Raw genomic sequence first — 25432 nt, forward strand, 5'->3', positions numbered from 1 at the left:
TGTATTAGAGGACTAACAAGAGAGCTGTAACAGTGACAAAGAAAAGCTGTTCAAAGTTGGCGGCTAATCCCCCACCCATCTGCCCAGCTCATTACCATGTGGTCGGCCATCGGGTGCCAATCAGGCCTCAATAGCGGCTTTCGAGTCTTTATTAGCCGGGCGCCGCCTGGAGGGGCTGCGCTCAGGGGCTGTCAGCCTCACCATTCTTAACCCCCATTTCCAGGGGTTTTATAACTTGGTTGTAAATTGCTATTAAATGTAAGTCTGCCCAATAATGAACCTTAAGCCCCTCTCGCCACCCCCCGCCTCTCCCCTCTCCCTTTCTCTCCCTCCGGGTCCTATTATGGCCCTCGCGGGGCCTTGGATGGGGCCTGCCCCAGAGAGGAGCGGACATTGTTGGTGCTGCTGCCGGAGAAAGCCTCTTAGCCTTTAAAATAGTTAATAATTAGATTAAAACTTCAAATAAATTAACTAGAGAGTGAATGGGGAGTAGCCGAGGAGGGTTCCTCCCGTCTACTTTTTTCTTTTTTTTCCAGACAGTCCCCAGATCATTAAAATGGATCACGTTTCTTCTCGGGCTCAGCGCCTGTGTTCAGGACCCTATGCTGCCTCCTGCCCACCCTCACCGCCCTCCCAGTTTTCCGGGGGACCTGGGGTGGGGCGTGCAGCCTGGGTTCATCTCACCGTCTTCTCAGAGATGATGCCCGAAGAGGCCCCACGCCAGCACAGCCCTGGGGCAGAGAGAGTGGGCCTAAGCTGGACTTAGTGCTCCAGCTACCTTTAGGGACCTTAGACTAAGGGCCTTTTGGTCCCCAGGGGGCATGAAATTCATGGGTTTGAACTGACAGCGGCAGGGCGGGGTGCGGGGGGAGCGATGAAAATGCCCTATGACTTGGTCAGGCTCTTGGGAAAGGCCGGGAGGAGGCAGTTTACTAAAGTGCCAACAGGCTTTTTTCCCAGCGCCTCACTCCATACCCCGTGCTCGGCACCTGCGAGCATCCTTTCTGTGGCCCATTTTACAGGCGAGTGAGCCTGACGCCCAGAAAGGTGAAGCTGGTTGTCAAGGTCACACTGGCAGGTGAGAGCAGGGGATCTATCCGGGCCCCTGCTTGCCCCCTCCGTCTCCGAGGTGCCTTGGGAAAGGCCTCTCTGCAGAGCCCCCTCCCTCTGCTCCCTCCCTGCAGCTACCTGGTGCACAGAAGGGCCAGCCTCCCTGCCTGGGCTTGGGATGCCCTCACGCCCCCTCTTGGTTCCTCCGTCTCTGCCTCTCCGATTTCTGCAGCCTCCTGGAAAAGTCCTCTCCTTGGACACTCTGAGCCCTCACCTTGAACCTGGTCCTGCTCCTTCCATTACCCAGCATGCCTTTCTTTCCCTCCATCTTTCAGGGCAAGGGGGTTGTCCCTGGTGCCAGGCTCAAGGCTAGGCACTCAGTTCAGGCCAGCAAACACTTCTTGATGGTAGCAGACAAGATGAGGAGATCAGGACACAAGCAAGAGTGGCAGCAGCTTTGAACCCAGGATGGGGGGTAGGGAGACGCATCAAGCAGCTAACTCAGGACTAGCTATGGGGTCAGGGGGCCGGAGGCTGGCTCTGTAAGACTCATAACTGGCTGAGCACCTCTGTGGTGCAGGGCCCTGCGCTGGATACACCTCGTCCAGATCTTATTCTATACCATGAAAACACGAGGCAGTGGATACTCTTTTATCCCCAGTTTACAGATGAGGAAACTGAGGCCAGGAAAGTGGAGTGACTTCCCCAAAGGGCCAAAGCAGTCGGCAAGTGGTTGCTCAGGGGCTAGAATGCTCCCTCCAGACCTGGTGCCCACGAACTGATGGACACCAGCAGAGGGTGCTTCTTCCCAAGCCTGGAGGCTTCCACAGATCACGCCATCTGGGGAGGCGGCAGTGGGGAACATTTGAAGCCCCAGCCTGGACCCTGGCTTCCAGGAACACAGGAGGGATGCAGAGGACTCGTGCCCAGGCTCCCGGGCAAAGAGGGGAAAAGAGCCAGGGCCCCAGGAGTCCACGCCTTGGAGTCCCGACAGGCGGGCACCTACCTTTCTTGAACTCGATCTCAAGGATGTCTGGGCTGTTGGGGGCTTTGGCCGGGTCCTGGGTCTTTGTGTAGAGGCCTGGAGGCGCTTGGTTCTGACAAAAGACAGAAAGAGGTTGGAGGGCGGTGTACCAGAGCCAAACCGTGCCATGCCGGCCCCTGGACACCCTGCCTGCAGCCCCCTGCGCCCCTCTCCAGAGCCAGGGCGCTGCTGGCGCTTGCCATCGGCTGGCCAGTCCGGCGGGCCTCCCAGCCCCCCACCCGGAGACAGCCCCGCTTGCCAGGGGCCTGGGAAACAAAGGGCTCAAGAAATCAGACAATTTTTCCCCTCAACTTGATCTCATCTTTTTCTTTGACGCCCCCGCAGCTGGAGGTAGAATAGCAGGAGGAGCCAGTCAGGCAGGAAAAGCGTGACTTCGGGGGAGCGAGGCGCTAGGCGGGCTTCCCGGGAGCGGCTCAGGCGCACACGCTCTCCCCGGCACCGGGAATTGGGGTTTATTCTGCAGTGACCGCAAAGCTAATGACTGCGCGTGACCCCAGCAGGTGCTCTGGCGAGCAGAGCCGTCCCCGGGGTCCCCGAGGTTAATACTCACAGGGAGAAAAGAGAAGAGCAAAGCAAAAACCCATTTGAAAACACATCAACCTTTATGTGTATTTTTTTCTTGGGCGTGTTGGAAAACGGGCCTCTCCCTCGTCTTGATGAAGCAGCGGAGGGGCCACGGGCTGCCTGGAACTCTCCAAGTCCCTCCTGCCTCCCGCTCCCGAGGCCCTGACCGGCCCCCCACCCCCCACCCCCGCCCCCAGGCTGTGGCTTGGACACTTGCCACGGTGGGGGCCAGGGGCTCTTTGGGCCTGACTGCTCAAGTCCGTCCCAGGGGGCAGGCCAGGGCCCAGCACTGTTATCCACCTGCGGACATCCTGGGAAGTGCAGTCCCTTAAATCTTGCCTTTCAAAACCCTGCAAACATTCCCATGCCACTTTGCAACTGCAGCTTCCTTTGAGTTCTCTGCAGCCCCATTTGGTAAGAAGGTCAAGTACTGTTACCCCACCTATGGAGGAAGAACTAGAGGCGGAGGGGGACTGTAGGTGCAACCCTGTATGCTGTGTGGAGGTGGGGGGCCACATGGCCCAGGGCAGGAAGCCCACGAGGCCCTCAACAATGATGTGTTGGGTTTCAGAGTGGTGGAAAATACCCCCAAAGCCAGGAGTCGAGACCTCAGGCTATGGGGTCTTGGGCAAGTTGCTTCACCCGTTCGAGCCTCGGTTTTCTCATCTGTAAAATGGGGGGAAATGATACCTGCCTTTGACTGCCTTACAATTTAAATGTATAGACAACTTTTATATTTTTTTACTGGACATGAAAATCACCCAAGAAGATGCCAGAGAGGGCCTGGTACGCTGTAACCTGCCCTGGCGACAGGACTGCTGGGACAGCCTCCTGGTGATGCCACCCTCCGAGAAGAGCTGCTCCAGGAGAGGTGGGGCCGCCAGGAGTTCCTCAGATCCCTCATCTGCGGTCACTTTGCCTGCTGGTTCTATGTCAGGGTGTGATCAACCATCCCGCTTCCCATACCCTGAGAAACCCCCCAGTCCTGGGCGAACAGGGACAGGTGATCCTTCTAGCTTTACTTCTGAGCCCAGATGGGTCTGGTGATGAAGCCCTCACACCTCCAAAGGGCTGTGTGGCTTGAGGCCAGTTGCATCCCTTCATCTGTTTCCATTTGTGGGGCAGGAACAAGAACCCAGAACGGACCTCCAAGACAGACCCAAGGAGGAGGAGGGTCCTTAGGGACCTCCAGCCTGATGCCTCCATGGACCAGTTGGAAAACTAAAGGCAAAGAAGCCGCTTGTCCAGATCATACCACCCCACCCCGTCGGCGTGGGACTCAGCCCCGAGGACCCCAGAGTCCCATCCTGTGCTCTTTCCATCACCCCATGCTGTTTCCCAGCCGCTCCGCCAAGAAACAGCACCAGGGATGTGGCCAGAGACAGCTCGGGCATCAGGCCGGTTTCAGAGCAATGCCCAGCTCCCCAGGCCCTACCGGGTCCTGCCGACCTCCGCATTCGTTGGGAACAGACGGGCCCGAGGGCCATCCTTGGCCATAAGGCAAAGTGAAACAGGGCTTGGGACCTCCGGGTGACCAACAGGACTCCAGAGCTCCTTTCCCACCTGCCCGGGGCTCCTCACTGGCTGTCCAGCCCAGCCTGAACTCAAAGCAGGTACCAGCGCTGACAGCCCGGGCGCCTCCACCTGAGGCCGCCTCCCCCACACCTCCACCTGTTCTGCGCCTGCCAGCCCATCAGTTCCCAAACACTTGACGGAGCCACGAACAGGATGAGAATGTCTGCACTGGAAGGAGAGAGGAGGTGGGAAGCCCTCGAGGGACCAGCAACCCAGCTCTCTGCAGTGGGAAGTAGGAGCTTCTGACACCCTGACGGCACCGATTAAATAAAATAACTAAATAGAAATAAAGAGACATTGGCTTTGCATTCCAAGGTGGCGCACGCCTGCCTCCTTTTTACTCTCCCTCCTAAAAGCCCAGTTCAAATGACAAATAGTTTGTTGCTGAGTATCAATAACATCTATTTATCCATCCCAGCGGGAGGGCTCACTTCCAATGTCATCTTGGGGGGGGGTGTTGGGGGAGGGAAGAGAGTGAAGAAAAAAAAGAGAGAGAGAGAGTGGGAGGGGGGATGGGGAGAGGGCGAAAGAAAGCATGAAACAGGGCCGAGAAGGAGAAATTGAAAGCAAATGGCCCATGAACTAAACCATGATGTACAGGCATGATCGATGCTGCAAATGGTTTATTCATCCATCAGATATGGCGGGCCGGCAACTGAATGCACTCTTTCACTGTGGGCTGTATGAAGTTAAAGCAAGTAAATTTCTATCTTTCTTCGCATTAGCTGCCTCATTGCCCTTCAATCAGCCCTCATGGAGGCAGAAAATGGCTCCGCCATCTGCCTTCGAACCCTCCCCTCAGCAGGTCTCGGGCTTTTTCTGGAGAGGGGGAGGGGGCACTGGTTCCCTGAAGCTCTGTCTCCCCAGCACCTTCCAAGGGGCCCGGGGCTGCCCGGGGTACAGCATTCCTCCACCGTGGAGAGTAGTGCCCCCGGGCCCCTAGCGGCTTCCCCCTCATTCCTGGGATCTACTGGTGGCAATGGGAGGACAACAGGCTCCCCTGGCCTGCACCCTGCAGCGGAGCCGCCTGGGAAAGCAGGGCCACAGGGGCCAGACCCTGGGTCCCTCTGCCTGGCCCTACACTTCTCAGCGGGAATGTTGTCTCCCCCTCGACTCACACGCAGCCCAGCATTTCCTGCCTGATGAGAGGGGTCCTTAGGGAACCTTGGCTCCTTCCTCCCCAAATAATCTTAGCTGGCTTGAGGAGGGAGGGCAGGACCCCTGGCTCCATGATTGAGGCCTTGCCCTGTGCTAGGAACAGGCCAAGTGCTTTCGATGCCCCAGGAGAGAGGTGTTGTGATTGACCACTGTTTGCATAAAGAGTCAGAGGTTCAGAGAGGTTGGGTAACTTGCCCAAGGTTGCACAGCAATAGAAGCAGAGTCAGGATTCAGACCCAGGTTTCAGATCTCTGGGAGCCAAGCACTAACTTTCCCACCTTGACTGGGTGGTAGAATCCTGAAAAATGCACTCTTTATCACTTACTTACCCATCCACTACCCTCATTTCTAATGAGGGGAGGGGACCTGCACTGCCCGGCACTGCCTGAGAGGCGATTTCCCCTCTGGCCTTGGCTCTGCTCCCCCAGTCCTGAGGTGAGAGCGCCACAGGCCGCTACAGAAGCGGTAGGATGGTTGCCCAGCGGGCCTGGAGCCTGGGGGACACCCACCTGCAAGCTGGCTGCCTGCCGTGCTCAGCCCCCTCCGCCCCCCCCCCCACGGCACTGGCTGACTGCCTAATTAGGGGTGGCTGGCCCGAGTGCCCTGGGGTCGGCAGAGCATGAACTGGAAAAGCCCGGGGCCGGCAGGCAGCCTCCAGGGGACAAAGGCGCAGGCTCTCCTGAGCAACTCGGCTGTGCTGAGCTGGGTGCGGAAGGGAGGTGCGGGTCGCTGGGGAACCACAGAGGCCGGAGGGCCACTCCTGCGATGGGGCGACACGGCCACCAGGCCTGCTCCCTTGCTGAGCAGCTGGTGCCCTGGGGCGAGTCACTTCCCTGGGCCTCAAGTTTCCTCACCCACGAAACCAGGAGGCTCAGAGGCAGCAGCGGAGGAAAGTGAGCGGGGAAAATGCCAATGCCAGGCCTGGTTCCAGAAACGGTCACTGGTACGCGTTATATTATTGCCAACTCCGACCAAGAGGCCTGGTGCCTGTGGGGAGCCACCCGGGGCCAGGCAGGGCTCCAGCTCACCCCACCTCCCCCAAAGCACCCAGCCTCCTCCACTCCAGCTGGTCTTCCCGGACCCCCCAGGCCCGGCCTCCCAGCACACTTCTCCCCTAACATCAGACGAGCACCCCACCCCCAAAGCAGCCGCCCGCGGGGGGTGGTGTGGGGGGTGGTGGTGGTGGTGCAGGGGGGCAGAGCCGGGCAATGGAGACACAGTCCTTCAGGGACAAAGAGACTTTTCTCTTCCCAGGGTAGATCTCCTCCATCTCCCACGGCGGGCAGGGGGAGATACAAAGGAAAACCCCCCAGGGAGAGAAATCCTAAACTTCAAACACGGCCGAGGCCCAGCCTGGGAGGCTGGGGACAGGGGCATCGGGGCGGCCTGACGCAGGCGGGCACAGGCCCAGACGAATGGGTCCTGAGGCTCTGATCTGTGCCACCTCCCCCGATGGCAGCAGCGGCCTGAGAGGGCACAGGCTGGGCCCTCCCACAAGTGTCTCATCTGCCTAATTGCTTCTTTATTGTCTCACAATCACGCTCTGGCTCTATGCTGCCCTGAAATATTTCCTTCTCCTATTCATCCCAACAGCAATTAGAAAAAGAGCACCAGAGAAGGGGGTGGATCTTAAAACGCAGGGTGGAGTGGCCAGGCGGCCGGGCGCCCGGTGGGGAGGGTCGGGGAACACAGGCCGGACTCGGCCCCAGCCCCACGCCCGGCCCCCCGTGAAATTTCAAATTAGGCTACAAACACACCAGACAGTGTCGGCACAGGGCAGCCACCGCTAGACAGCCGGCTTGGGGAAATGGGGAATTACCTTGGGGTTCTCCAGGATTCCAGCCTCGTAGCTGTAGGGGAGAAGAAAGATGGGGGTCAGTGGAGAGGGGCAGAGGGACACAGCCTTGACACCCCTACCCCCAACGTAAGTCCGGTCTGTCCTTTTATCTCTGCCAAAGCAACCGCTACCAAGCCCGCCTGGAACTTTCTGGGCCACCGCAGTTGGCCGTGGGAGCTGCAGGCTACAAGCGAGGGCCTGGGACACTTCCCTCAGTCTTCAGGGCGCCAGATCCAGGGGGCCTTCTCAGAGGGTTGTTCCCAGATGCTGTTCCCTCCGCTTTCGATGCCCTTCCCGGAGCCCCGGCCGGTCCCTCCTCATCCTTAAGGTTCTAACCTCAAATGCCACTTGCTCAGAGAAGCCCTCCCTGACACCCCAGCCGAGGCCAGGTGCCCTTTATCTACGGCTGGCACTCAGCAGAGCTGCAGCGAGAGCTGGGAATGAGGTGGCCTGTCCTCCTCGAGGCCCCCGGGCTCCGTAAGGGCAGGGACCGCATGTCGTGTGGGCCACCACTACATCCCGGCCCGACGCAGACAGGCGCCCACTGACGCTAAGCAGAGTAGTGGACAGGTGGGCGACGTCTTACCTGATGTGCATCAGATTCTCGTCCATGCTCCACGGGTTCTTGGGGGTGACTGGGACGGGAATTCCATGTCGCTGCAGGTAAGAGGCAACACCGCGTTGGCGTGAGGCAGCTTGAAGTAGACACAAGGGTCAGGCCCAGCTGCCTTGGTTTTTCTTTCAAGGTCAGAGACATCCCCAACCTCTGGCTCCCATGCAGGCAAGGCCCTGGACGCACCCCTGGTTTCCTTCCCCTCCCCCAGGCTGCTCAGGGAGGGAGTGAGGGCCCATTTCCAGACATGCCCAGGCAGAAACTATAAGACCCTGTGTCTGAGATGCTGTGGAGTGGATGCTGGCCTTGGAGGTTTCTTCCAGAAGATTCTGAGTCTATACTTCAAGTGCCCCCCGAAGCACTTAAGAGTGTGCCAGGCAGTGTGCCGAGGGTCTCCCAGCACCACCGGCTGAGCCCCACCGTGGCCCTCTGAGCCGGGAGCTGGAATGGACCCAACTTCCAATGTGGATCTCATCTGCACCCAGAGGTGCTTAACATTCACCCAAGGAAGCGAGAGGCGCCCACGAGAGCTGCTCGCTCAGGACACTTGTTTATGGGGCATGGCCGGGCGCTTCCCAGGGCCGCTTCTCCCCACTGCCCAGCAGTCACCACACACATCACTCTGCAGCCCTGAACAGGAAGAGCCCCCCTCCTCCCTGTTGGTTCTGATTATGTTTTGCTTCGAAAAGTTATCCCTCCGGAGACCCTGGGCCTGAAAGGCTGTTGGTGACACTTGGAAGGTCTTTGGCATTAAAGATGCGGCTGGCTTCCTGAGCTGCCCCGTGCCGCCCTGGCTGACACCTGGTTGGACCCAGCACGTGCATTACATCCTGCTTTCCTCTCCTGGGCTTACCGGGCACAAAAGCGGAGTGGCCCAGCCGGGCCCCCTTTAAGTCAGCGAGATCGTCCGCTCCGCCTCCCAGGCCCCCTTTCAGCATCTCGCCCCCTGGGTGGGTCCCCCAACCTGGCCAGCTCAGGGTCCCACAGCCTCCACCAGCATCGCCCCGTCTCCCTTAATGGGGCTCTGCCCAGGCTCAGCTCACGCCCACAACTAAGATTCTAGAGGCTTCCTCCAGGGAGCCGCTGTTTCCGTCATCAGAACCTTAAAATTTCAAAATGAATTAGGTTATCCCCTCTTGATTTTTGTCAAGCTTTACCCAGAGGCTCCTTTTAAAAGAAACAGCCCACACCCACCCTAAAATCTGCGTACTCTTCAATGCAAACCACGTGGGCAAGTGGAGCACCTCACTTAGAGGCCGATCAACGTCAGAGGCTCCTTGTGCCCCACGAAGCTGCCCAGGGTCAAATCCACACGCTTGCCCTGTGCCGTCTCCAGGTAGAGTGGCCAGGTGTGGGGACCAGGACCCTGTGCCAGATGGGCTGAAATCCCGTCAGAGAGGACTCCCCGGGCTGGGGGCTGAGAAAACCAGCAGGCGGGTTCCCTGGAGCCTTTTTTCTGGGGGGTGGTTTGGAAACACTCTTGCCTTTCCTCTTTCCCACTGGGGCTCCATCCGAGCGAACGGGAGGTAAGGGGCGGAGGAGGGAGGAACAGGATGGGCAGCCCTTCCTCAGCAGTGAGATATATACAAATGCCAGACATAGTCCCTCAACCAAAGAGATTTGCTTCCCCTCCCCTCTCCATCCTGAGCTCCCCGCCAACACACACACACTGAAAATTCTGGATGCAATTGAGAACAGAAAACAAAACCATCTTCAGCATGTACACAGGAGACTGCCCTGCTTTCCAGCCCCCGACCTTGCACACTGGCTCTAAAAGAATTATGGTGACAGTGATAAGGATGGGGTGATTCTAAGTGTTTTTCCCTTGGACGATGGATTTGCGGGGAGGTGGAAAGCGATGCTAATGCTTGTTTCCGATGAGTCTCCTAACAGCACCTTGTGGCCTTGACGACTTAGGAATCCTGAAAGCAGGGCTTTTCAAAGCCCCATTGATTTCCGTCTCAGCTGAAGCAGCTGCCTGGCTCTCAATTTTGGACAGAGTCTGCTTGCTGCTCTGTCATTCTGGTCACTCCCCGGGTGCAGGGACACTGCCTCCGTCCTGGAATGTGGTCAGATTGCCGAGAGCTCAATTCTGATCCCAGCCTCCGAGGGAGGGTCGGTGGCCGGAGACACGGACTCATCTCTCCGGGGCAAACTTTCCTGTTTAAAAGCTTATTTGAGACAGTAGCTGGGCCAAGGGGCTTCTCCCCAAAATCTGGGAAGGAGGGACAACAATACCGCCGAAATTCATCTTTTCTGGAAAAACCAGGGGCCGCTTTTGTTTGGGAGCTACGGAAATGAAGGGCAGCGTATGGGTCAGGCCTCTTGAACCACAACTGCAGGCGTAAGAATGTAGACGGGCGGGGGTCTCCATGCATCGCTCTTAGAGATAAAACGTGCTTCGTGTTCTGTATCAAGGAGACCAAGGAGGGGAAAAAAGCCTGTAACCTTGTTCTCTTAATAGCTCTGCTATTTGAAAATTTGTTTGGCAACATATGGGCTTGCACTTGTAAACTCCCCTTTTAATAATAAAACAACAGATGGTAGAGGAGATCTTTCCTCCGAGCTCTCCAGGTCTTAATGGGATGCTGGCTCTCCAGGTCTTAATGGGATGCTGGCGGTAGGGGCAGGGCTGCGTCCCCGCCGCGTCCCCTACCACGCGGCCCCTTGGCCGCGGCAGGAGCTCACAGCCAGCCCTGGTGACTGCTGTTTAAAACCCCGAGCAATTTTCTGGTGTGTGCACGGGGTTGCTTTCCCGTGTCTGACTGATTGAGGCTGTTTGTCAGGGGCTGCCATTGAGTCGCTAAAAAGAAAGGTACCCTGGGGAGTGGCTACGGATCCTGATGCAAAACTTCTAACATGGTTTACTGCAACTTGTACTTCAAAAGCGCTGGCGCGACAGAAGTCTTTGTCCGCCTCTGCCCCTCGGAGCGCCTACCTGTCCCTGGGAAAGCACTGGGGACAATTAGGTAACGGAGGGGCACACAACAGCCGGGCCCACACCCCCCATCCGCCCATCCCCTGAGCGACACACACCGCAGAGGTGGCAGTTGGAACAGGAAGCAGAGGGGGCCCATCGCCCTCCTGCTCGGCGGACTGGGGGCTCCCTTGGGAGATGCCCCTGGCAGTGACCACACCTCAGCGGAGCCGGCCCAGGGAACAGGTGTAACGGGGCGGAGGGTAGCAGCCAGGGCAGAGGTTCAGTCTCCAGGCGTGGGTATCAGTCCCAGCCCCGTGCCTCTGGCCCAGACAACCCCCTTGGGGGGCTGCGCCTGGAGGGCACTGGGCCAGGGCCGGGGTGATGGTGGGGTCTGGCCATACCTTCGCGTACTCCATCAGATCGTTGCGGCCCTGGAACCGGTTGTAGAACTCGGGCATCCTCCAAGGAGCGATGACCTGGACGTGGGGCAAGGAGTCAGGCCCGGGCAGCCTCTCCTGGCTTTAAGCTGCAGAGCTGGCCGCTCTGGTAAGGGGCCTGAGGCTCCACTGGGCACCTGGGTGGGGGCTCTGTGTAGCCCACGGGGTGTGGGCAGGGGAATGACACGGCCTGCCGTCCTAGAGGGTGGCTTTGGAGAGGCCCGAGCTCTGTGGCAGAATGGCTGTGTGGCCCCAGGTGGAACCCTGCCCCTCTGGGCTTCAGTCTCTCCAACTGAGACTTTGAACTAGATAGGCCTCAAGTTTCCTAATGGCAGCCCTGTCCAGAGGGCCAGGGCCCCGCACCCCTGGTGACTAAGGAGGGGCTCACGTTGCTGCAGCTACACCGCCTGGCTCTGCTGCGGCGCAGTGAGGCCCATGCGACCTGCAACGTCCCCTGGCCCACCCCTCTTACTCCCCTCCCTTCCCCCTCCCCCGGGGCTGCTCTGGCTGTGGAAAGGAGGGGAGCTGGACCGAGTTCATCCCACCAGCCTGGGGGGTCGGGGACAAGTCCCCAGCAAAATCTCCCACTGAGCCGTGGAGCCAGCCAGGCCCCCGCCTCTGCCGACAGCAGCCTAATGGGGGTGGGGGTGTCATCTAGACGGACAAGCCGGTGTGATTCCCGGGTTGGGAAGCTGATGAGAGTGGCGTGAGTGGGGTCCCCCAGGCCTGGAATGAGCAATGCCTGGGCGCGGAGCTCCCTCTGGCCTCATCCTAGCTCCCGGAGACCAGCCCGGGGCCCTGTCCCCAGCCCCATCCCACCAATGGCCTTGGCCTCTGCAGACAAAGACCCAGAAACCGGACACCCTGGCCCCCCAAGCTGCTGGGGGAACAGAGAATGGGGGTCGGGGAAGGGCCTCACGCCCACCCGCCTACAGCATCAACAGGCAGCTACCTTCCCGGGGGCTTCTCTGCCGCCTGGTGTTTGGGGTCAAAACAGATCATTAGAGTTCATTACCGCTCACCTCCAGGCCACTCGCACCCCCCAAGCAGCTGCTGGCTGGTTAAAGGGACAGAGAAAGAGGTTCCACTTAAAAGAAAAAAAATGAAACCCCTGAGGGACCCTTGTGGGCTTGGGAGGGGCCCGTTTTCTGTAGCTTTCGCCCGAAGTGGGCTCAAAGGAGCTGGACCCACGCCTGCCTGTGCCGTCCAAGATGGTACCCGGGCGCCACGTGTGACCACCATGGCCCGAATCGTGGCCGGTCCCAGCTAAGTGCAGAGCACACAGTGGGTCTCAAAGGGTTAGTACCAAAAGAATGTAAAACATCTCAGTAATTTTTTTACCTCGATAACATGCTGAACGGTACCACTCGGGATACACAGGGTTCAATAAACCATAGTAAAATGATGTCACCTGTTGCTTTTTATCTTGATTGTTTTCTTTTTTTTTACGTGGCCACTAGAAAAACCGCGGTCACCCTTGGGCCTTGTGTTTGTGGCATTTAGTGTGTTTCCATGGCTCGGCCTCGCGCCCTGGATGCCCAGGGGCCTGATCCTACTGACTCCCATCCCAGGAGAGAATCCAAGACCCCGGGGGTCACGGCTCAGGCAGCCGGGACAGGGAGGGCCTTAGCTGGGTGGCCCCCACTGGGGCTGAGAGGGCTGTGATCAGCCCAGATATTGGCCAACTGTGTCTCAGAATGGTTCCAATCTGCACCCGGGAAGCCAGACCCGGCTTTGCGAGGACCCTGGCGGATGGGCAGCCTCATCTTTCCCTCCAGTGCCTGACCCGCCCAGGCACCTGGGCAGTGTCTTGGGAAGGACAAATGGTCAGGGACAGAGTGTTGTCACCCTGCAGTTGGCGTGAGTGAAGGGAGCTCTCCATGGGAAAGAAGGGCGCCACCCACCACAAGGTCCCTGTCTGGAGAACCTCCCAGAACCCCATGCTCCACACCCCCAGGGGCCTCAGCCCCCAGCGCCCACCCTCTAGGGGGAGGAGCCACATCTTACCTTAATCTCGGGGGCCAGTGAGTAGCAGGTGAGCTCAAACCGGATCTGGTCGTTCCCCTGAAACGTGGAACGGGACGGTCAGGAGCCACAGAACAGGGACCAGTTGCGGGGGGCGGGGCCGGGGGCGGGGGCAATGCCGCATGACCTTCAGCGATGCACCCGAGAGCCACTCAGGGCGGACCCCCTGGGTGGCTCCCTTCTCCGCATGTGCTCACCTCCAACCTCACTATCTTCTGAGGTGGGTCCTACGAGCCTGTTTGAAAGATGAAGACTGGGCGTTCCTGGAGAGGGCTTTCTGCTCTGGACTTGAACCAGGGCTCCCCAAGTACAGAGCTGAGCTGTGCGGGCACTCGAGTGTGCAGGACGTGTGTCTATGTGTCCGCAAGATGCCCACGTGCCCCTTGTGTGCTGAGCTGTGATGGTCGTGACCTTGTGTGCACTGGTGTGTGAGGGGGCGTGCACACGGGTCATCACGTGTGTCTGCACTTCAGGGGGTGCACACACATGCAGGGCTGGAGGCCTGTCCCCGCCGAGACTCCAGGCAGCCCCCGAGCTGCCCACACGTCAGCCTCTTCCCGAGGGCCTCCCACCTGCCTGGCCCCGCCTGCCCCACTCCCACGGTTCCACGGTGCTTTGTCCAGAAAACCGGGAGTCCTGTCTCCTCTGGGAGCCTCAGTTTCCCTGTCTACACAGTGGCTGGCTGGGGTAGGGGTAGATCCAGGTGACCACCAAGGGCTCCTCTGCACAGAGAGGGAAACAGGCCCAGAGGTGGAAGGGACAAGTCCAAGGGCACAGAGCCAAGCCCGGGCACTGGGCCCCCACGGCCCCCACCAGCCTTGGGCAGGCGGCCCTGCCTCCCTGTGCCCGCGTCCTGTCCTCAGAGACAATGGCTGCCAGCCACCCGCCCGCTTCCCATCAGCTCGGCAGCCTGGAGGGAGGCTTAAGCGCTGCGGAAATATCAGAGGGACCTCTCGCCTACTGTGAAAACTGCACGGGCGCAGCGAGGCAGCGGCGGGAATAACATGTTATTTTCCAGAGCCTTGTCAGGCGACGCGGAAATACAGGTTTCAGCTCCTCTGCTCGGAGCCAGGGGCTAAGGGGCCAAGGCCGCTCCTCTCTTGGTGTCTCCCGGGGCCACAGGCTGTGCGGGACCAGCCACCCCACTCACCCTCCATCCCATCCCTTCAGTGAGCGCCTACCATGCCCTGGCTGCCACACGGGAGAGCCACCTGGCACCAGCGGGATTTTTAACCCTGTTTTACAGATGAGGCAATTCAGCCTCAGAGAGGTGGAGTCACTTGCCCAGGGACACACAGCCAGCAGGCACCACTCCCATCCTAATAGCTCACAGTCAGGTAACGGGTCTGAGCTCCACGCGTAACTCATTGAACCCTTACGGCAGCCCCTGAGGTGGGTTCTATTATTATCCCCATCTCACGGATGGGGAAACCGAGGCACAGGCTGTAAGACTTGCCCGAGGGCCAGTGACCAGCACAGTTCCTGGAGCAATGGTGTCTACAATACAAAGCAGACTTATTTTAGATTCGTAAAGCATATGGTCCAGTGTTGTATATCCTGGTGATTTTTTTTCTCCAGGGCTTCAAGTTTCCTCTAGCACAATGGCAGCCTGTGCCTCCTTGGACGGGCATGCCGGGCTGGGGTCTGCCCATCAGGATCGCCATGGGGACACCCATCTGTTCCTGAGCCAGAGACCCTCGCAGAAGCCAAACAGGCTCCCCAGGTTCAAACTCTGTCCCAGACAAGAGCCGAGGCCTGTCCAGTCCTTCCCTCCCTGACCCCAGGAGCCCCAGCTCCAGGGTGGCCCTGGCAGGCTCCCCGGGGGCCGGGGAGGAGGTGCAGCAGGTCCCACGTGCTGATATACACGTGTGAGTGCAGGTGCCGCGCCCTCGGGGACTGCACGGGGCTCCCATCTGCTCCTGGCCTCACCATACAGATGGCGTCATTTCCCAACCCCTGCCGCCACACCCCTTCCCGAGCCTCAGGCTCCTATTTCCAGGCCCGTCTTCCAAAACTGGGGGGAGGAAGGGGGCCCTCGAAGGGCCATCCCAGCTTCTGGGCAGCTCTCTGGTGGGGAGGATGCAGGGTCCCCGAGGATGTGTGAAGGGGTGGACCCCCGCTCTCTCTGCACCAGGTGCCGCCTGGGCTGGGCCCCGGGTGAGAAGCTGCCTCTGGCCTCCAGGCCTTTGCACAAGCTGCTCCTGCGGCCTGGGATGCCCTTCCTCCTGTCTCAGCATCACCGTCACTCCCTGCTGGCTCAGGGCTCCCAAGTCCCCTGTATGGGTGTCCCAGTGTGTGGAGGACAGCCAGGGATGGGTAGGTATTCAGTGGGGCGTTCAGTGAGCCAATGCATGAAGGCGACATTGGCGGGGCTGGAACAAGGGCCCGGAGGCCCTGGGTCTCTCCATCGCCCGACTCGGGAGCCAGAAGCTGGGAGAGGCCGGGGGCTCAGGACGGTCCCTGCTAGAATCTCCCCATCTGGGGAAGCCCCCCTGCAGTCTGCTTACACCCAGCTCTTTCTCTTCACTGCGAACCCCTTGCAGAAAGTTTGGCCGAGTGTCCTACCCAGATCTGCCTCTGGGTGCCAGCCTCCTGCAGGCCACACTCACTCACTCTGGACACCCATCTCCTGACGTGTAAAGTCACTGACGCGCCCCCCCCAGCCCCTCCCCCCGAGTCAAGCAGACCACCGGCCCCTGCAGGTAGCTGGCCCCTCCCTCCCCCCCCCCCCGCCTCAAGCCTGGCATCCCTCCGGACCCCAGTCCAGGCCCTCCAGTTTCTCCTCACTCATACCCCCCTCTTCTAGGAGACTGTCTGCAGAGGCTGTTGGGGGCTTCCCCAGGTCCTATTAAATAAGGGGAAACTGAGGCACAGGAGTACGCCTTGCCCATCGACCCACAGAAGAGATGGGAGATTTCGGGGTGGGGGGCACCGGGCCCCACCATCCGCTGTGGCCTTCCCGCTGCTGGTCTTGGAGACCCCCCAGTGCTGTTTCAAGTCGGACTGTCCCTCTTGCGGACACTGAGCATGAACTGCAGGGACGTCCCCGAATCTCAAGAGGCTACGGAACTGCCGCAGAGGGTGTTCTTCTCAGAACCGAAGCCCCACAGAACCAGACTGGGAAACGGGACCCTGGGTGGCCAGGGACTCCTCCAGCCGCTTCCCTGCAGGGTCAGCCTCGGGAGGACTCAAACCCAAACCTCTGGTGCCCTCTTGTGGCCAAACGGAGCAGCGCACACAGCCGCTGGCAGCTATTCCCACCTGCATGTGAGCTAGTCTAGTGCGAGGTGGGGGTTGGGGGGCGGTCTCTCCCTGGACCCCAAGAGCCTCCCAGGCCAGGGGCAGACCCACCACACACACATTCACTCCACTAGCCCTGAAAGCCACCCTTCCTCAGTCCTGATGGTACTTCTGGGGGGAACTTCTCCAGGCAGGAGCCCTTCCATAATCCTCACTTCCTGGCCTCAGCTTGAATACCTCCTGGAACAGGGAGCTCACTGCCCGGCTGATTTCAGCACAGACAGGTGAGATGTCTCAGAGGTTCGTTCTGCACTGATGCTTGTTCTCAAAGCCCCAGCACAGGTCTGATGATGGTGCGAGCAGAGCACTTCCCTCTCTGAGTGTTTACGATGTACCAGGTCTCTGCTGAGCTCTTTATTGGCACGATCCTACTTCCTACTCACAGCTCCCCACTGCCCCATGAGCGGGTTCTATTTTATCCCCATTTTATAGATGAGGAAACTGAGACTCATGGGGTGAAGTCACACAGTGTGAAAGCAGGGGAGCCAGGATCTGAACCCAGCTGTACTGGCCCCAAAGTCCCAAGTCCTGAACCTCTGGGTTCCTCTGTACTCTCTCCTACCGCCGGAGTGGAAGGCGGTATGCAGGTCTCTGCCCAAACGGCCCGGTCCACCCACTGCTCCGCCTATGATTCCCACCACCCCGCTCAAAATGTGCTCACGACTAGGGTGTTAGTGAAAACTAGGGCCACGCTCACCAGTCCGCTTCTTTTACAGGAGCCCATAGTTTCCGTCCAGAACACTCCCCTACACACCATGGCGGGGGGGAGGGCCACTGGCCACCCGTCCAACCTGGGGGTTTGAAGCCAAACCCCGCAGCATGGCCCCGGCCCAGATCTGGCCCTGCTGCTTCTCCCAAGGCTACACCTCCCACAACGTGTTCAGGACCCTCGTCTCCAGGCTTTTCCTCAGGCTGTTCCCTCCGCCTGGCACTCTCTTCCTGTACCCATTCCTCCTCCCTCAGGGCCGTGCTCTGCACGACAGCCTTCCCTCGGCCTTTGCCTGCTGCCCCCTCGGCTCCCCTTGGCTCCCCTGGCACTGACCCTACTGCCACCCTCTCCTGCATCTATTCTCTCCCTCGCTAGGACACAGGTCCCCTGAGGGCAGGAAAAAGGGCCCGCGAAGTTCAACACTGTTCCGGTGTCCAGCACGCACTCAGCGCTGTACAGACGCCAGTACAAGCTGGCTGACCGAGCGCCAAGCAAATGAGTGAGCTTCCAAAGACACCACTACCACCTGGTGGGGCGACTGTTTGCAAGGCCACCCCCAAATCACACCTCCTCCGTCACAGTCTGAGCCGTGAGCGTCCCTACATCACACTGAGCCAGGGCCTGCTCCCCCACTCCCGACTGCCTCCACCAGCCTTGCAGGGGGCGGGCCTGGGTCAGGTCAGGACATGCATGCTGAGAGGTAGGCCCCCTGCCCCCCAACCTGGAGCAAGCTGTTGGCGGCGTGTCCGCTAACTGCGAGCTCATGACTCCAGAGTAACACTGTCTACAGTCACCTACATCGTTAGGAATCTTGTTTCTTGAGCCCTGCCACCTGCGGGACGGGGGCTGAGGGCTTTCCTGCCTTCTATCCCCAGGGTCATCCTTCAGTCTGCACTCCTGCACACAAGGGCCAGAAGTAGCGGGTGTGTTATCAGTTGAACTGTGTCTCCCACAAAAGATAAGTGGAAGCTCTAACCGCCCCCCCCAATACTTCAGAATGTGACCTTATTTGGAGATAGAGCCTTTACGGAAGTAATCAAGTTAAGATGAGGTCATTAGGGCAGGCCCTAATCCAGTATGACCGGTATCCTGATAAAAAGGAGAAATTTGGACATACAACCAGACACGTGCTGAGGGCAGGCGATGTGAAGATGCCCCGAGGAGACGGCCACGTGAAGATGTAGGCCTGGAGTGATGCACCCACAAGCCAAGGACACCTGAGCTACCCGAAGCCAGGGGAGAGCCCGGAAGCGGCCCTTCCCTAGCACCTCCAGGGGGAGCATGGCAGCCAACACCTTGATTTTGGACTTCTGACACCTCCAGCACCGTGAGAGGATCCGTTCCTGGTGTTTATGCCGCCCAGTCTGTGGTGCTGTCGCCCCGGGAAACTAAGACAAGGCCTCATCCCCATATTGCAAGTGAAGAAGCTGAGGCTCAGGAAGGGCAAGGGCCTCGCCCAAGGCCACACAGCTGGGATTCAAGCCCTTTGCTACCTCGTGGTCTCTGACCCTGCCCACTGCGTTAAACGGAGACTCCCACAGTGACCTTGGTCCCTGAACCTCAGCAGCAAATTTGCAAAACGGGGTGACACTGCTCAAACCACATGTGGAACAGGCACACGGGACTCACACACTCGGGGTACAGGGCAGAGCCGTCCCTAACTCGCTACTAAAAACATTCCTCTTATTCAGACTGGACGGGCCAGTCTGTCCTCTGCATACCTGACTGTGCTGGGGGAGAACCTACAACTGCTTGAGGACTGTCCGTTGCCTGGCTGCCTGTGTGCCCCTCGCAGGCCCCCTGCCTCCTTCTCCGTCCCCAGCCGTCCATCCTGGTCTCACCTTTCCTGTGGCGCCGTGTGACACGTACTTGGCTCCCTCCTTCTGGGCGATCTCCACCTGTTTGCGGGCAATGCAGGGCCTGGCAAGAGAGGTACCCAGGAGGTAGCGGTCCTCATACAGCGCGCTGGACTGGATGGCGGGCCAGACGAACTCCTCCACAAACTCCTTGCTGACGTCCTCGATGAACACCTATGGGGAGAGGAGCCCATGAGAGCGAGCCTTGGCAGGGACAGGATGCAGTCAGAAAGCAGAGTCCCAGGGGCCTCAAGTGGCCTGCATCTAAGGCAGACGCTGTTAATGGATCCCCGGGCGAGCTGTACCTCCACTTTTCCTTCTGCATCTGTAGTAGACATCATAAATCAATCCAGCATACAGTGCGGATACTCTCCCTCCTGCACTCATGGCAGACATTACTAATCGATCCTGATACACCATCCAGGCGAAACTGGATGTGGTCCTTAAATCCCTCCCAACATAGCATTCTGGGCCTGAGATGAAACAAGATCTAAATCTAAGATCTAAATCTAGATGTAATCCACAAAAGCCAGGGATTATTTTGTCCCACGGGTGGCAGCTGGCAATATCTGGAGATATTTTTGGTTGTCATAACTGATGGGTTGTGGGGGTCATTCTGGCCTCTAGTGGGTAAAGGCCAGTGATGTTGCTAAACATCCTACAATGCACAGGACAGCCAGGCACATGTCAATAGTGTCGAGGTTGAGAAACCCTGATCTAGAGGAATTATTCTCAAAATGTAAACCCCCTAGAGTTCCCCAGACCCTTTCAGGGAGACTGAAAACATTTTTTGTGATACTCAGTTGATCTTTGCATTTTTCACTCTGTTGACATTCACATTGAATATGCAGAAGTGATGATGGGGGAAGGGGCTGGCACCTTAGCACAAATCAGGGCAGAGGCACCGCACTCCTCAGACATGGTGCTCCTCACGCCTTGCTCTCACAGTGCAGATCTCTCTTAAGAGTGGTCTTGAAAATGCAGTAAACAATGATTGACTTTTGTTATATCTCGACTCGAGTACAAAATGTGAAATATACACGAAGCATATCTGCTGCATTCACAAGTGAGTTAGCTCAACTAGCCCCTTTTCTCATAGAACATCGTTCTTGAACAAAGGACCGACGGATAAAACAGGGTCAGTGCAGACTTGGGTTTTTGGCCAACATTTTCATAAGAATGAAGTGACCCTATCACTTCAAGAAAAACTGAATTTGTTGCCAAGCTTTCCAGTAAGAGTTAGAATTATGGAAAACTTGTATCTGACACCGTGAACTTGACAGCTTCCTAATACTTCTGATGTCAGTTTTATTGCGTTTTAGTGTGCTTGGCAGATATCGCGTTTCTTTTGCACTGTTAGCCTATGTGAGCAGGGACCACGCTGGCCACGTTCACCTTATGGGCCTGCTCACCACATGGTTAGATGCTCAATCGATGCACTGATTCTGTTGAATGGATGGAAGGATGGGTGGATGGACAGAGAGCTAGGAGGGATGGACAGGTAGATGGATGAGGGATGGATGAGTGAGTGGATGTGTGAATGGACAGCAAGATAAAAGAGGGATGGGCAGGTGGATGGATGGATGAGGAAAAGACAGATGGATGGGGAGGTGGGCTGGGGAGGTGACTGGGTAGAAGAGTGGCTGGGGGAGACCAGAAGATGATGCCCTTTGCACACCAAAAGCAGAAGGAATTGACCTTATACTCCTGGAAGCAAGAGGACCAGTTGGAAGGCGTGGGGGAGACAAGGAGCTTTGGGACAGGACCCCCCACAGCTGCCCCCACCAGGTCAAATCCCGTTTCCAGCCCCAAACCGTGCCTCCCGCGTGGTACCTTTCTAGCCCCAAGCTTCAGCGCCTTCTTCCGGGCTTCCTCAAAGTCTTCCTTCTGGCCTACGTTGGCCTGATGAGCAGAAGCAGAGAGGACCCATTAACGCAGGGGAAGAAAGAAGAGCTGAGAAGAATGTCCCCCCCGGCCCCTCCCCTACCCTGGGGTGAGCCGTGGGCAAGTGTGTTTCACACACAACAGCCCTCAGATGGCGGTGGTTTCGACTGGATCGCTGAGGTCAAAGTAGGAAGGAGAAAGGGCGCAAACCAGGGTCTGGAGAAGCTGTAACACTCTCCAGAGCTAATACTTGGTTGAAGGACGGACCGAGCCTGGCCCCGTGCACCCAGGCTGCTAGGTTGCAACATTTGCTGTCACTGCCTTGAAGGTCTAAGGCTTCCCTTGAACCCGTCTAACTCTTCCCCCAATTCCCCCAAAGTCAGTACAAAGGTTGGAGAGTCAGCAGCTGCCCGACTCTCAGCTCACTTCCCCAGCCAAGTGCAGCAACGTGACTGTCCCAGGGTGCCTGAGCCGGCTCGAGGCTGAGGCCTGGGCTACGGGCACCCAGCTGTCCCCCTGCTGGAGCGCAGCCTCTGGTTCCGACATCCCCATCTAGACACGGGCATTTTTTTTTTTTTGCTGGCTGCACTCTGGCCTCCTGCCTAGACGCTGGCCCTGGCTTCTGCTCAACAGACTCTGGAATCTTCCCAGAGTCCAGCTGCAGGTGCTTTTCTGAGGTCACTCAGCTTTTAAATCTGCCCGGGGTGGGGGGAGCCCGGGATCTGGACGGCCCACCGCTGCTGCTGAGGACAGGGTGCGCACACCCCAGGCTCTCTGCATCCGCTCAAAGCCCTGGCTCTCTCTCAGCAGCGAGCCAGGCGCTTCCCCTGCCCCACCTGAGGGACACAGGGTCAGCACTGTTACAGATGGTAGATTGACTTCAACTGCAAACAAACGGTTCTTGACAACAGCTGGACTTTTCCTGTCCAGGGTGCCACCCTCACTTCCTCTGCAAAGAGAACCTTCTCTCCTGGGACCTCTTTCCACAGGGATGGGTGAGAGCACATCACGTCACCTGCTCACTGTAGGGACACAGCCATACTGACGAATGCATGGTGGGCAGGGACTCAGGCCACTCAATGGGAGTCCCCCCTGGCCCTTCTGTCAGAGCCTCTGCAGGAAGCTCTCCTTGCTCTGGGAAAACTTGGGTATGATGATGTGGGCCTTGCCTGCCCCGTGGAGAGGCCAAAAATGAAGCCAAGCAGAGATGGAGGCAGATCTGGATGAGCACCTGGATCCAGCCTTGCCTGAAGCCGTTATACTCCTGGCCTTCTCAGTTACATGAAGAACTGTATTATTTTGGTTTTCCTTTTTATTTTTGGTTTTGTTTGGCTTAAGCTGGGTTTCTAGAATTTGCACAGTCATATGGAGAAAGATTCAGAGGTTATGTCCAGGTTTCTCAGAAGTTGAGCTGGTTTAATTAGGGATGTCTGCTACGGATCCTGGATGGGGGATGGCATCATACATAACCTATGGCCCGTGACCTATTTGCTATGCCAGAATTAGATGATCTCCAAGGGCTCGTCTAGTTTAGCCAGTGTAGCCTCCTACACTCTTTGCTGAATTATTGAGGGCTTTGGGAAAGGGGAAGATTGTATGCCTTCTCGGGGCCTTCACCAGATCCAAGCCCTTGGTCCCTCTCCAGGCAGGCTGGCCCAGCAGCTCTGCCACGTTCACTCCTGTGCCCCCTGTCCAGTTACTCGCGTGGAGACTCAGCCTCCTCCGTGATCTGGGGGGCATCTCAGACCTGGGGGACTTCCAAGGTGTTCACTCGACAGATGCAGAGAAAGAGGCAGTAAACGAGAAGCATTTTCCTACGGTTCAGGACAGGCTTAGAGATGGGGAGCTGGGTTTGGATGAGTGACAGTGGGCAGGTGGGCAAGCTGGATGGACAGCAGGGCCGACAGTAGAAAGACACACATGCCAGGCGCCCCCTCACCAGGTAGGCAATGACGTCATAGCCCTGCTCCTTCAGCCACACGAGGATGCAGGAGGTGTCCAGGCCCCCGCTGTAGGCCAGAACCACGGAGCCTTTGCCGGACATCTCGTCTGGAGGGAGGACACGAGGAAGAACGTGAGTGACCCAGAGCCAGCCCCGCCCCCTCCTCGTCTGCCAGCCCCGCCCCCTCCTCGTCTGCCAGCCCCTCCCAACAGCTCCCTTCTGGCCTGTCCCCCCGCCCCGACCTCGGCCTTGGGCAGTCTTATTCCCTGGACAGGCCGCCACCGTGAGGTGTGAAACAGGATGTTTGTCTGACATCAGGACCAGCTGAGGAGCTGCTCCTTCCTGCAGCCTCACGCCTTCCACCCCCGACACCCTCTCAGGGGACCCACACACACCACACTGGGGCCTGGCAGGTGGAGGCATGTCTTAGAGCCAGTTCCCCACCAGCTAGAGAAGACGACGGGGTCAAGGTCAAGACGCAAAGGGGTGCACAGCGTCAGGAGACTTGGGAGAGGCCGTGGCCCTGAGGCCCGGGCAGCCCACACATCTCTAGTCAGAACTGCTCCTTGCTAGGCTGGGCCAGTGCGAGTGAGGCATGGCCCTGGGGGACTCGTATAGATCACCCTGCACCCGGACTATGACCGCATGAGGTAGGAGCTGTCATGCATGTTGGGGCAGCAGAGACTGGGGCTCAGAGAGGTCAGTGGCCAGCTCGAGGTCACAGAGCACGTGTCTGTGTCTGGCTCCAGAACCTGGGTTCTTCCCAGCATGCAGGGCTGCTTCCCAGCTCCACAGGGAATAGGATGCCCCCCTGGACCTCTCCCACCTGGGCCCCAGTGAACCTTCACACAATGGGACTTTAGGCTCTTTTTAGAAGCAAGTACCTCTGAGAGGGGAAACACGAGAGACCCCAAACACCTCAATGAACCCAGCTCCAAAATGATTAGTTGGGAGGAGCTCAGAGACCAACTTCCCCATGTGCAGAGGGGGAAACTGAGGCCCAGAGGAGGAAGGTAACCAGGACGTACAGATGGTAGATCTGTCCTTCTGCAGCAGGACAGATGTGCCCCACGCTATCCCTCCCTCTCTTCAGCTACACTGAAGCTTCCAGAAAGCACCAGGGCCTCCTCACTCCTTTTGCCTCTGCAGCCACTGTTCCTTCTACCCAGAAGGCTCTCCCTGAGCCCTAGGGCTGCATCAGGCCCTGCCTTCCCCCCACTCTCCACATGGCCCTGAGAGTAGATGCTGTTATGTGCCCACTTTGCTGAAGAGGACCGAGGGTCAGAGAGGCGAGGTCACTTGCTTGAGGTCCTGTGGTCAGCAGGGGGCAGGGCCAGATTTGGATCCAGTCCATCTGTCTCCAGCCTCCATGGACATGGCCCCAGCATCCTGCATTTCCTGGGTGTGTGCTTGTGTCTGGTGGGAGCATTTGCACTGGAGACCGACCAAAGTCAGGGTCCTTAATAGAATCTATTGGGAAAGGCTGTGGACATCACTGCACAGATCCATGTGGCCTCATCCAGAAGGGCCTCTCCCCAAGTATGCAGGCTCCTATATACTGAAGGCTTCTCGTGTGCCTGGAGGCTTAGCGGCAAAGTGGTCACCCAGCCCTTTGCAGTAGAACCCAGCCCAGCCGAGGGACAAGAACACATCCTATGTGCTGTCCCCGGCATCTCACCAGGCCACCTTCCAGCCAGTCCCAGAGCTCACATGTTTCTACTGCCTTTTGGACTTGGAAGGGGAAACACTTCATGGAACAGTGAGGTTGGGGGCAGTTCTGATGGATGGGTGTCCACAATTCCTCCCTTCAGTAGGCATTCAGCCACCTGCCAGGCTGTCCCAGGCCAGCTGGGGCCAGCAGACATGCCCACGGCAACCGCAGCCAGGCAACAGGCCATCCAGGATGGAGGGGAGGAGGTGGGAGGGAGGCAGGAAGGACTCATGGCAGGAAGTACCTGGGGCTGAAGGTGTGGGTTGTGGGCTTCCAGAATCTGTCTTGATGGCTCAGCGAACCACCCTGCAAATACAGGCAGCTGGGTGACACCAGAGGCTATGAACCCAGCCTACCCAGCCCCTGGACTCCCCTTTGGGCAGCCTCGCTGAGTGGGGAGACTCAGGAGCCCCAGAGCCCCGTCCAGCGCCCTGCTGCAGTGTGTGTGCTCCCAGCCCTGTGTTCGTGTGCGAAGGGGCTGGTGGTGTGGTCGGGTGGGGGGTGTAATGTTGCGTATTTGTGAAGCTCTATTGAGATATAATTGACATGCAATCAACCGCATATATCTAAAGCGTACAATTTAGTGAGTTTGGGCGCGTATCTACAGCCAGGAAGTCATCACCACGGTCAAGATAATGAAGGTATCCGTTATAAGCTGAGTCCTCCATTTGTGTTATCCCCAGTTTAGAGACAGGGAAACTGAGGCTCAGGTTAAGGAACTTGCTCAAGGCCTTGCTTGGCTGGTGAGTGGTAAAGCCCGGATTCACACCCAGATCAGCTAGACTCGTAAGTACAAGGTCCCCTCT

General features: G+C 58.2%; 1 protein-coding gene across 2 annotated transcripts in view; it reads right to left on the reverse strand.

The window, feature by feature from the left end:
* ASS1 (argininosuccinate synthase 1) overlaps positions 1-25432 on the reverse strand; it is a 50816-nt gene that overhangs the window by 20444 nt on the left and 4940 nt on the right. Inside the window, exons 2-10 of one of the 2 annotated variants that reach the window (XM_082655911.1) lie at positions 24871-24932; positions 22913-23022; positions 20923-20991; positions 19075-19263; positions 13207-13263; positions 11164-11238; positions 7816-7886; positions 7212-7242; positions 2057-2147 (exon numbers count right to left, since the gene is read on the reverse strand). In XM_082655911.1, the coding sequence (XP_082512037.1) occupies positions 2057-2147; positions 7212-7242; positions 7816-7886; positions 11164-11238; positions 13207-13263; positions 19075-19263; positions 20923-20991; positions 22913-23017 (688 nt within the window). In that variant the 5' untranslated portion in view covers positions 23018-23022; positions 24871-24932. The remainder of the gene's footprint in view (positions 1-2056; positions 2148-7211; positions 7243-7815; positions 7887-11163; positions 11239-13206; positions 13264-19074; positions 19264-20922; positions 20992-22912; positions 23023-24870; positions 24933-25432) is intronic. The other variant, XM_082655910.1, reaches the window with a different exon arrangement.

The sequence above is a fragment of the Grampus griseus genome, assembly GCF_964374135.1.
Source record: "Grampus griseus genome assembly, chromosome: 6".
Lineage (NCBI taxonomy): Eukaryota > Metazoa > Chordata > Mammalia > Artiodactyla > Delphinidae > Grampus > Grampus griseus.